At 27.3% G+C, this 11,923-nt stretch overlaps 1 protein-coding gene and 1 non-coding gene across 2 annotated transcripts; both read left to right on the top strand.

The window, feature by feature from the left end:
• The first annotated feature begins 3,609 nt into the window (after nucleotides 1-3,609).
• Nucleotides 3,610-11,685, top strand: LOC100160184 (N-acetylneuraminate 9-O-acetyltransferase). Its single transcript, XM_003246044.4, has 14 exons — nucleotides 3,610-4,025; nucleotides 4,129-4,225; nucleotides 5,704-5,971; nucleotides 6,057-6,176; nucleotides 6,239-6,373; nucleotides 6,773-7,008; nucleotides 7,073-7,204; nucleotides 7,272-7,420; nucleotides 7,763-7,932; nucleotides 10,189-10,425; nucleotides 10,493-10,599; nucleotides 10,661-10,877; nucleotides 10,944-11,162; nucleotides 11,258-11,685. The coding sequence occupies exons 1-14, from the start codon at nucleotides 3,860-3,862 to the stop codon at nucleotides 11,381-11,383; spliced, it is 2,379 nt and encodes a 792-aa protein (XP_003246092.1). The 5' UTR covers nucleotides 3,610-3,859; the 3' UTR covers nucleotides 11,384-11,685.
• Nucleotides 8,003-8,062, top strand: Mir184b (microRNA mir-184b). The gene has a single exon (NR_040135.1). It is a non-coding gene; the product is annotated as a microRNA mir-184b (primary transcript).
• Nucleotides 11,686-11,923: the final 238 nt, after the last annotated feature.

Raw genomic sequence — 11,923 nt, 5'->3', positions numbered from 1 at the left:
TTAATTTTACTATAATAATTAATTTTTAATTTTAAAAAGTAATTTTTATTCTAACACCAAAATTTGGTGAGTTCTACTCAGACTGCGTAAACGAGTTTTGTCTATGTCGTACGTGTGTAAGACCGAGAGAACAACTCCGAGTCGGACTCCCTTGAGCTATACCTATAATGGGTGCCGAGCGGGTATACTACCCAAATCGTATGAAAAAAGATTCTTAAGGGGATTGCAAATGGACACTTTTTAAGAAGTTAAAATAAGCAATTTCCAAATTGCTTGCATGGCTTTGCATACGGGTCTTGTAAATGCGTGTGTAGTAAGTAATTTTATTTTGTATATTTTGTGTGTAAAAGAAATAGAGGAGCACTCCCGCACGCGCATGAACATTTCACCTCCTCAACGTTGTCAATGTGAACGGTAAGCAATTTTGCTCAATTGCATTTACGATGTACTTTTTGTCAATCCAACCCAGTGTCGTGTAACATAGAATCTAATTGTTGCTCGGGCAACACCTTAAATAAGGGTGGGTGGGTATTGATTGATGAAAAAATAGGTAATTTTATAGGTCGGTACCTATAACATTATAATGAGGGGTAGGTCACCTACAATTATTTGAGCAACACCAATTTTTTTTATGATAGGTACACCCTACTGCCCACTGATCTTACTGATCATGGACATTAGAGGATGTTGTTCATGCTACCGAGTACTAATAGACCCTATAACGTGATAAGACTTCTGAAAACTGATTTGAATTCGTTAATAATATGTCTACCTACTTAAGATCTATCCGATCACATTTTAAGATATTTAACTTAATTTTCAAATGATCAACATTTCGTAAATTTTAAATATTCAAACAATATTTATAGGAGTTTAGGAACACAATTTTATCAAAGTGGCCAGAATGCCTGATTGATCTCAAGTAGATATATATAATACAAAATTCAAATCAGTTTTCAGAGTCCTATAACGCGTTATTAGGTCCATCGGTAAAAGACTGGTACATTTTGGTTGAAATAATTGTCAGTTTTCAATCCTGTTAATAACAACACTTAATTATATATTCTGTACATTTATATAATATTATTAGTTACTACTTGTTTGACAACATGCAGCTTGTACACTGACTATCTAAGTCGGATAAAAATAGCATAGTTACATTTTTTTTTATTTGATCATTTTTTTTATTAGTTGCTGGTTAATGGTTATGGATTTAAGAATGAATATATTTAAAAATCAGAGGAGGCTTATAAAACTAGGGGGGCTAAGCCTCCCCTATCCCCTCCCCCCAAATTGCGCCTATGTTTGACAATATATTATAGTAGGCAGACTTGGGTAAAATACTTTTAAAACGTATTTCAAATACATATTCCGAATACTTAAAAAAAAAGTATTCAGAATATGTATTCGAGTACTTTATGATATTAATATTCCTAGTAGTATTAGTATTTGGAATACTTCACAAAAAGTATTCCAAATATTTTTCGAATTATTTTTTTAGTAGATTTAGATTTCAATAACAAAAATATTACTTTTTCAATTCTGTATTTATAAATAAACATTATAATAATCTCGATAAGACACACCTATCTGGCTATCTATAATCTATTTGTTATAAAATATTATATTAAAATGAATACTGGATGTTAAAAAAGTATTCAGAATACTTGTAAAAAGTATTTAAAAAGTATTCGGAATACTACCCAAGTCTGATAGTAGGGCGTTATAGGCTATAGCATTAATTATAAACGATTATAGACTATAATAGCCTATAATTGGTATATCTTATATGACACCATACAGAATACAAGTGTATTATATTGTATACAGTATATACCTACCGCCTAGATACCTACGCGTAGATCCGTAGGAAAATGATAATTTATAGTACCTACCTACATTATGACTATGATACTATATAAATTATTAATATAAACTATATATAAAGTATTGAATGTGTTTGACTCGTTTGAGATAAAATAATAAATATACATACTTAACACCCAATAGGAAACACTCAACTACTCAATGCGAGTTTTATTTCAATAATATGTATGTACGATTGTACCTACATATTTTCTATATAGTATTATTCCTAATTTAATATGAAACGCAGCCACACAGGTCATATCAATACTCATAAGTCATAAGTCATTCAAATATTATAACGGAGGTAGTCATAACATATTACGCATTTACGCACACTTTTAAATAGGTAGGTAGGTAGGTACTTTGTTTTTATGGTTTTAAATATTTTAACGCATGCGTAGTACCTATTAACTTTTGTTTGTAAGTAGGAATAAACACACCATAGTATACATATATAATACTACTATTACTACTAGGTATGTGTTAGGTAGATAGGTGGTAGGTAGTAATAGAGGTATCATGATATTTATATAACAAACAGTGATTGAAGAATGAAGATTGAACTATAAAAAAACTATAAATTATTATAAAGTACTATAAAGTTACATCATATTAATAGCTGTAGGTATTAGCATTGATTATACATAGTATAATATGTACTATATTATACTATGTATAATCAATGGTATTAGGTACCAACAGGCATAAGATTTGATTTATTATTAATATTTCTTTTTTATTTCACCAGTAACATTTTATTTATAAATTAAATTATAAAATTATTATATTATGATTATCGAAATTAGGTACCCACACGTGTATCTTTTTCAGAAAAATAAAAACTTTAATAAACCATTCAATAATCATTAACAGTTTCCACTTTCCAATATGTTAAAAATATAAGACCTTAGTTTTCTAAACATATAATTAATTTGATAATTTACTCATAATACTTTCAAAAATCACTATACATATATAAGCTTTTGAAATATAGATATCATAATTTAGCATTGCTAAAATCAGATATCTTAGATCCCTAAAAGCAGTTAGTTTCTTGAAAAATTTGCATCAAAGGAATAGTTGTCAATATCGGTACCTTATTAGCCTAACCTACTCCTCAGGTTTTATGATATTCAATCAATTCAAAAACCGTTTTACGCTACTGCTATAGTCCTCAAATAATATATTATATACATACATTATACGAATCTGGATTGCAGTGTATATTAAAAATGTAAAACATAATAATTTATTTTCAAATTGTAACGTTTACAAAGTTATAACAGCTGCTGTAATGCTGATTACTGAGTAATGGAATATTAAGTGTCAGATATAATTTTTATAAACAATTATTTTGAGAAATTACAAGAAAATGTTTTTTTTTTTTGATAAATGTAATGTAATTTATAATAATTATTGATTAATATAATATCAATGGAAAATGATTATATTATAGTGACAAAATATCATACGGCTTATTTTCCTATATAATAAAAAGGTCGATTCATCGTCATTTGGTCAATCGTCCACACTATGATACCATAGAACAATATATAGAAGTGAAATGATGATACCCTTTAATCTTTTAAATTTTTTTCCATGTTCTTTACACACAATAATATGGTAAACTATAATTGTACAATGTACACTATTGTACACGTCTTATCCACACATTTTCGGATTGAATAGTATTATAGGTTGGTGCGATATGGCTACACTGTTTTAGCCCCAATGGTCATTGGGCAATGATTTCTGATCTCATCCTCGGTCCTCCCGAAAAAATAAAATTTAGTGTTTTAATTATTTAGTGTGAAGTTTTGTTTTTTTCACTCCTCCGCTTTTTTTTTCGTTCAATGTTAACATATTCAATGAATTTACTATAATTTTCTGCAAGTTGTTGTGATTTATCGTGGGTTAAGTGTTTAGTAAAGTCAATGTAACACGGCTAGTGACCGAAATATCAGCAATGCTTATATATGATTCATGAAAAATGGCCGATGATCAAATTTCTGACGAAGCGCCGCTATTATGCAATGAATCCGTTCAGAGGCACGATGACATTAATAAAAAATTTAACTCCAAAAATGCCAAGAAAATAGCATTATGCTTTGTATTTTGGTTTATTGTCATCCATTCTTGTATCCATTTGTTTTATGGTAAGTAAAGTATACAATATCAGGTAGTATTTAGTTTTAAACAACATGCTAGTATTGATTCTATTTCTAAGTATTCGTATTATAATCTAGCATATTTTTGCAGCAAGAGATTCCTGCAAATGGCTTCTATCCGATGGACGATACAAAGGTGACATGGGCTGGCAACCATATGGTTGCATGATGCATGAGTATAGTGAATTGTAAGTTTAAATTTGGTTCAGTATATTGCTCAAGGTATGGTTTTATTGCTGCAATAGGCTGTTGTAGTGACCACAGGTGATATCGCTGGATCGGAAGAGTAGGTGCAATGAAATATGCGTTATATGATCACCCGATCACCTGATGAAAATAGTTTTGTTCATATAAAATATTATTATTATGTATAACATAACAAGCAATTGCCACAGCAAAACTATATTTACTTTAAGTATTAAAAATACAAATTTTAGAATTGGACTATTTTGATAATTATAGTTAGTCTTAATTAAACAATTGAATGAATTTTAAATATGGGTGGATAAAAACTGATCAAAATTAATTGGCCAGTTATAGTTTATAGATGTAAATTTATTACATCTCTGTGGCTGTTACTGACTTATATTAGAACTAAGGAGTAACAAAAAAGTAGTAAGACCAGTCTATACATTATATATTTATATTGATAAAAATTATGAGATTTTGAAAAAAAAAAATATTGAAAATTCAATACATTGCTGCACATAGCTTGGCATGCTAAAATAATCAAACTTAAAAATTGAAAAACTACTTATTAATAATAAATTATTGATTCTGAATTTAAAGAAGAACATTATTATGTAGGTACTATAAAATATTAACATAATGTAGTGCAGGTGGACAGAAGTCTTTGACAATCTTTTACTTTATAATCTCCATAAATAAGATCAGTCATACGTGTGCGCACGGGGTAAGCCGGTCAAGCCCAGGCTTGACCTGAAACTTTTTAGGGCCATAGTAAAATGTGCGTATATATTTTATTATAATGCTTGTATTATAATAATATGTTCGTGGAGATCATGGAAATTTTATTATGTGTGTGAAAGTATAATAAAATCAAAAACATTTGTGTGTAGTGTACTAGTGTATACCACTATAGTCTGCGCCACTAGAGAAGGAACCCGTGTCCCGACCAAAATATGTTCGGTTCCGCGTATATATTAATTGACATACATTAAATTAAATGGCTCAAAGTAGGAGAATGCATATAGTCTGCATGCGCGAAACGGGTTCATTCTCTTGTGGTGTGGAATATACATACATTTCATTAATCTAACAAAAACATACCTTTATACAAATACAACAACTAAAGTACTATAGACATTAATAGGTTAATACATCATGTATGTTGATGTATTAAAAAACACATTAGGCGCTGTCCAAATAATAGGGCACTATAATTGCCCAGGCTCAACCAGACACTTAAGTCAGAAATATGAGATCAGTCTAATTTATGCAATACATTAGTATTATGCAAACAAATGAACCTCACCTGTCAGACAGTTTCATGATATCTCAAATTAAACACTAAGTATAGAATCATTTCATTAAAATAATAATAGTTGATTGTAATCCCAACATTTATGGAATTTTATTTAATAAAATATTTTGTAATTTTATGCATATTAATTCAACATCATATTTATTAAAATATTGATTTCAGAGACTGTAGCCGTTGCTTGAAATATTTAGCATTTAGAGGAAGTCATAACCAGTTTCATTTTATCGGTGATTCTAGAATACTAGATATGTATAATGCTTTAATTCATACTATAGAACCAAAAGCACAGCTGGTCAAAAGTTCAAAATTTACACCTTCTCATTATTCTGACTCTGATCATCTATTCCATGATAGTCGTCTGAAATTGGATATAAATTTTTTTGGAAGTCCATATATTGATCAAATGGTCAAATATTTTAAAAAATTGAAAGCAAGTAAATTGAACATATGTTTAAATATTTTTACTATATATTTGGCCTAAATAAAAATAAAATTTACAGTGATATATAATATAGGATGTAAATGATAAACCTCGAGTAATTGTAGCTGGAAGTGCTATTTGGCCCATCATTCAATCAAATGGATCCTTAAACGGTATTCAAGATTATATTGCTAATATCACTCTACTAATTAAGGTAAGGTAATATGAAGTTTAATTTATACTAATTAAAATTAATTTTAATGTATTTTGTTTTAGCCAATTAATGATATCTCATCAAAATCAATAGTGTTATGGGTTTTGCAAGAACCAGTTGAAGAGAGTAAACTTGATAATTCAATGTCTATGGTTACTAACAATTTAATTGATTTATATAATGAAGCTGCAATGGATGTAAGTTTATAAAATAATTAAATGAAATTTCACCTTAAAATTTTTTTTATTTACTTTTGTTGAATTTAAAAATGTGTATTTTTAGTTATTTATTTATTAGTGACACTCACTGACATGACACTGAGAATATTACCCATTTACCAAATGTGTCAAGTTGTTACTTTTAATAAATTATGAATTACGTGTACAATTTGATAGTAGTTTCTTATAACATTTTATTCGCTACATAATGTTATACACTACATGTAAAAGATACATGTTTTTAATTTTTCTGAATTTACATTTTAAGTAATTTTTACTGTTTATAAATGAGTATTAAACACATAATTTAAATGACTCTTTAATTGCATTCAAATTATTCAAGTATTTTTAAATAATAAGATTTTTGTAAATGTTTAGGTTCTAAGTAAAAGTTCAGCTGAAATGTGGTGGAGTTCAAGACTTGTGTCCCAGGGGGAAATGAATGATAGTCTAGATGGTCTCCATTCTAGTACTGCATCTTTACGATTAAGAGCTCAAATATTGTTAAACTTATATTGCAACGATCACATGAATTTCAATGATGGTACCTGTTGCTCAAGTACTGAACCATATACTTCATTACAAAGTTATATGTTGGTTTTTTTTATCATTTGGTAAGTTACTTTAATATACGCTCACTTTTACATTTTTAATAAATTTGAGATATTTTGTATTTAGTATTTTCATTGGAATCCTTATGGCAGTTAGATATCGACAAAATAGGTTATCTAAAAATGAACCAAGCTATGTGGTAATGATTTCTCTTGCAAAATTGGGTCTTATTATGATTTATTTTTACATATGCGACAGGTAAATTATTGATTCTTTTATTATTCTTTTAGAATATCTTATGATTAATAAACTACTTAATTTTCAGAACAAATTTTTTCATGAAAGAAAACAAATATTATTCTGATGCCAGTTTTTGGTTGCCTGTTGGTTATGTATTTGTTCTCGGTTTATTCTTTACTGAAGAAAGTAGATACACAAAAGTACTTCATCGAGATCAAACTGACGAATGGAAAGGTATTGATTTTAAGAATTTTTTTTTAATTCAATTATGTTTCTAGAATTATAATAAAATTATATATATTATAATTATAGAAATTTAAACGTTTCAGAATACATTATAGAACATAATAATATTATACAATACTCATTAAAATCTATTAAATGTTTATATTAATTCACGTAGTAACTAGTTTTTTTTTTTTTTGTTATAACTATTTGTTCTAAGTTCTAAGTAGACCTATGTATAAGTGAATTTGATTTAAATTTCTGTACAAAGTAATGAAAATAATATGTTTTAGGTTAAATATAGAAATAACATTTTTACTATAACAAATAAATAAAACATTTTACTTCTAGGTTGGATGCAATTAATAATTTTAATATACAATTTAACTGGAGCAAGTATCAAAACGTCAATTGCAAATCATGTTCAAATATTGATATCTGCATATCTATTTCTTACGGGATATGGTCATTTTTATTACATGTGGCATAGAAGTGATGCAGGACTTACTCGTTACTTTCAAGTAAGACATTGATTTTGTTGATTGTATTTATAAAATCTTCATTCGTCATTCAGATTTTCCAATTACACTCCTTTATCATTCTCTGGTCTTGTGTGAATTTTATACTACTGGACGGAGAACTGATAAAGGAAAGTGATGTGGAACAAATGTTTTAATTGTATAAATAATAAATAATTGTATTCAAATTTAATATTTAGTAGGCTTTGTTCAATATTTCAACTGTTTTTTTTTTTATAAATACTTATTTTAATTGATATTTTAAATTCCTGTAAGAAAAACTTTTGAGGATCATTGTACCTATTACATTATCGAGCCTCATATTGTATACATTTTACTCATTTTTAATTTGTGTACCGACTCAGTATCACAAAACGAATCGGTTCAAAACATATCAAATGGATGACATACACACAACTTTAAGGAATATGGTACATGTTGAGTGCTCTATTTATTTTTCATAACATGTATTTTGATTGTTAATATTTTTAAATTTTAATCAAATGATTAAAATTGTTAAATTTTTGTTTCACATTGAAACTAAAAAACTTTTAATTGGATTTATTCTATAATAAATTGTACAATAGATTTTTTTAATATGCAGGTTACCTTTAGATGTATTATAATAATATAAATCATATAAAACAATTTATATTTTATACTAGTTATTATGTATGCATAGTTGTAACTATGTTCATCACCATAGATTTAGGGCTAGGATATTTTAAAAAATGCATTCAAAGCTACCCATAAAACAATCAAATTTGATGTTATAAAATGGTTTTATTCATTCAGAATATAACATACAGTATTTTATTAGTAGCTATGTTCTGTAATTCTATATTGCTTTTGATACTTTGTGACACCAATAGTACCTTCATGTCGGTGCGTCTGTATTATCATTTTTGGTACACGAGTGTGTTAAACAAGCACCTCTACCTTAACAGTAAAAATAATATTAAATAAAAAATATCTTAAATATATAAAAATTACGAAAACTAACTTACAATGTATAAAGCTTACAATAAATAAGCCATAATGTAAACAAAATGTTTGAAAAACAAATCAATTAATTTAAAACTATATCCTTCTCCCAAAAGAAAAGACACACCAGGCAGTCACAGACAAAACTAGTTTAGTCAAGTAAATTGGGTGTCTTCTCTTTTGGAACAGGGTATAATAGTGTTACACAGTCTCAATACCTTATTTATGTCTTTTTTATTATACCAGGAATTGATCCACAGTATAGATTAATTACAATAAATAGTTAATTAGTAAAATTGTCTATATAAAATATATGTACTTTCTTGTTATACGAGACTACGGCCAACTACCACCCAAAACTACCAAAATGTGAATACATTCCTATTATCACAGACTACCTTATTTTTATTAATCTTATTTAATTCTTTGATATATTTTTTTAATATGTATCCATATAGGTGGGGATGGCTACATTCATATTTATTATATAAAGAAAAGATTAAAATATCCAGTAATCATTTGTAATATATTTTACACTCCGCGTATGGCCACTAAAACAATAAAATAATAATACCTACAAAGAATAATATTATCGTTGTTGTTGCCGAATATGAATATGAACAACTATAATAAATAATTCCCATAATTATGGCTGCATACGAATAATATATATATATATAAAATATATCGTTCGTTGGTAGTCGCGATAATAGCCATAGTCTCGTATAACAGGAAATTACCATTTTTGTAGTCTTAGATGACAAAATTGTGATCTTGACAAAAATAAGGTCGTCTCGTATAATAGGGAACTATATAATGTTTCATGGCGCCAAAAACATAAAATAACTCATCTAATATTTTTGATGTACAATAAATTGTGCCCTGTACAAGATATTATAATTTTTTTGTTATTCCTATTAAGGGAATTGTATTGATATTTGATATTATTAGCCCAAAAAATGTCTTTGAATGAATTTGGCATGTGGTGCCATTTTGAAAATCAACAACAAATTATGTTCTGTGTATCCCTATTAACTGTCAATATTTTTTTTTCGTAATCTACATGTCAAAAACGCATTATTTTTAAAAAATTTGACTTTCAAAACCATTTAATTTTAATATTTACTCTAAAATTTAAATAGTTATAAGAAAAAAAAAAACATTAGAAAATCAATGTACTGATATTTTAGGTTTGTATATAAAAATAACAAATAATGGACACATCATATTTAAATTATAAATAATCTTAAAAATAATTGAATTTTTTTTTTATAGATCTTATTTAGATTGAACATGTTGACTGTAGTGTTGTGTGTTTGCATGAACCGGCCATACCAATTCTATTATTACATACCTTTAGTATCATTTTGGTTTACTATTGTCTACTTACTATTAATTTGTCCACCTCGTGTAACTGCAGCTTCATCTGAAATAAGACCGGCACAGTACTTATATATAATTTTAAAAATTTTAGCTCTTTTCATTTTCATCACCATTCTTTATATGTCTGAGGTATGTTTAGTTATAATACCTATAATTCATATAATAATAATGCATATTAATTGATTTTAATTTTTAGGTATTTTTTGATAAAATTTTTCTCACGCGTCCATGGAAAGCCTTATTTGTAACTACAGATGACGATATTCATGAATGGTGGTATCGGTGGAAACTAAACCGTTTTAGGTAACAGATATAACTAATTCAATATAAAATATTTATAATAATTCAAATAATATATGTTTAGTGTTGTTAATGGTGTAATAGTGAGTTTTATCATCATCTTAGCTCAACGTTATAATTTAATTGATGACAATAATCACAGTAATTTAGTGTTGCCTCGATTAGCTGTATTCTCTTCATTTGTTGCATTCATTGGACTTATTGCCTCGACTGTTTATAATATTTTGTGTCAGAATAAAACAGAATGCTATGAACTATTATCTTATACATCAGTCATTCCTGTAAGACTCAAGATGCAATAATTATAAAAAAAAAAAATAGTGAATAAATATTATTTTTATTTCCAGATAGTTAGTTACATTATATTAAGAAATGTTTCTGGCGTATTGAGAACACGTTTCTCCAGTTTATTTGCTTGGTTTGGCAGAATTTCTTTAGAATTAATGGTTTGCCAATGTCATATATGGTTAGCAGCTGATACTCATGGAGTTCTTGTATTATTGCCTGGTTATCCAGTACTCAATGGTTTAATTGTTTCGTTCATTTTTATTTGCATCTGCCATGAGGTAATTATATCCCATTCATACTAAACATTATATATCTAAATAATAATATTAAATATTCTAAATACCTTTTTTTTTTCAATACAAAATTTTAACAGTTACATGACATAACAACCAAATTGACGCCATATGCTGTGCCATCTGATCATAAAGATTTATTCCGTAACCTGATATGTTTCATCTTGTTGTTAATACCGTTAGGAGCAAACGACGGCATGTTTTAAATACAATATATTCATGCATACACGAAAGTTGTTAATTGTGAAAAATAGATGTTTTTAAATAACCAAAGTAGTATTAATGAAACTTTTTGTAAAATACTGTTTTATTTAGGTTGTTTTTATACTGAAGTTGTTAATTTGTATATCCTATAAAGGCAACTGTTAAATCATAATATTATTGTTACTATTAGTACTATTAATTTCTCAGAATCAAATGTTTTGACACGAACAACTATATTATACTATGATTATATTTTTAATATTAGTATTGATAAAATAAATATATTTTGTGATTTTTCTCCTTTTTTTTCTGGTAGTTATTTTATAAGCCTGTGTCAAATATATAAAACAATTTTGATTCTATAGTTCATACATAGGCCTTTTCTGCATTGCATTCTACTCCTTCAATATTAATTGGACTTTAGTTTCATAACTATACATTATTGTACCACTATAATATCATATTGATGATAGTATTTAAAATCAATAATAACATTGTATTCCAGGTCTTCACTATTAATCAACTTTAGACGTTTGATTTCT

The sequence above is a fragment of the Acyrthosiphon pisum genome, chromosome A2 (assembly GCF_005508785.2).
Source record: "Acyrthosiphon pisum isolate AL4f chromosome A2, pea_aphid_22Mar2018_4r6ur, whole genome shotgun sequence".
NCBI lineage: Eukaryota > Metazoa > Arthropoda > Insecta > Hemiptera > Aphididae > Acyrthosiphon > Acyrthosiphon pisum.
Note: the sequence above shows the minus strand (reverse complement) of the source record. Positions and strands in the feature narration are given on the sequence as shown.

Coding starts and splice junctions, on each gene's coding strand:
- LOC100160184 (XM_003246044.4), top strand. CDS start 3,860: ATGGCCGATGATCAAATTTCTGACGAAGCGCCGCTATTATGCAATGAA. Junction 7,009..7,072: donor TTGGTTTTTTTTATCATTTG/GTAAGTTACTTT, acceptor TTTTGTATTTAG/TATTTTCATTGGAATCCTTA. Junction 7,933..10,188: donor GACTTACTCGTTACTTTCAA/GTAAGACATTGA, acceptor TTTTTTTTATAG/ATCTTATTTAGATTGAACAT.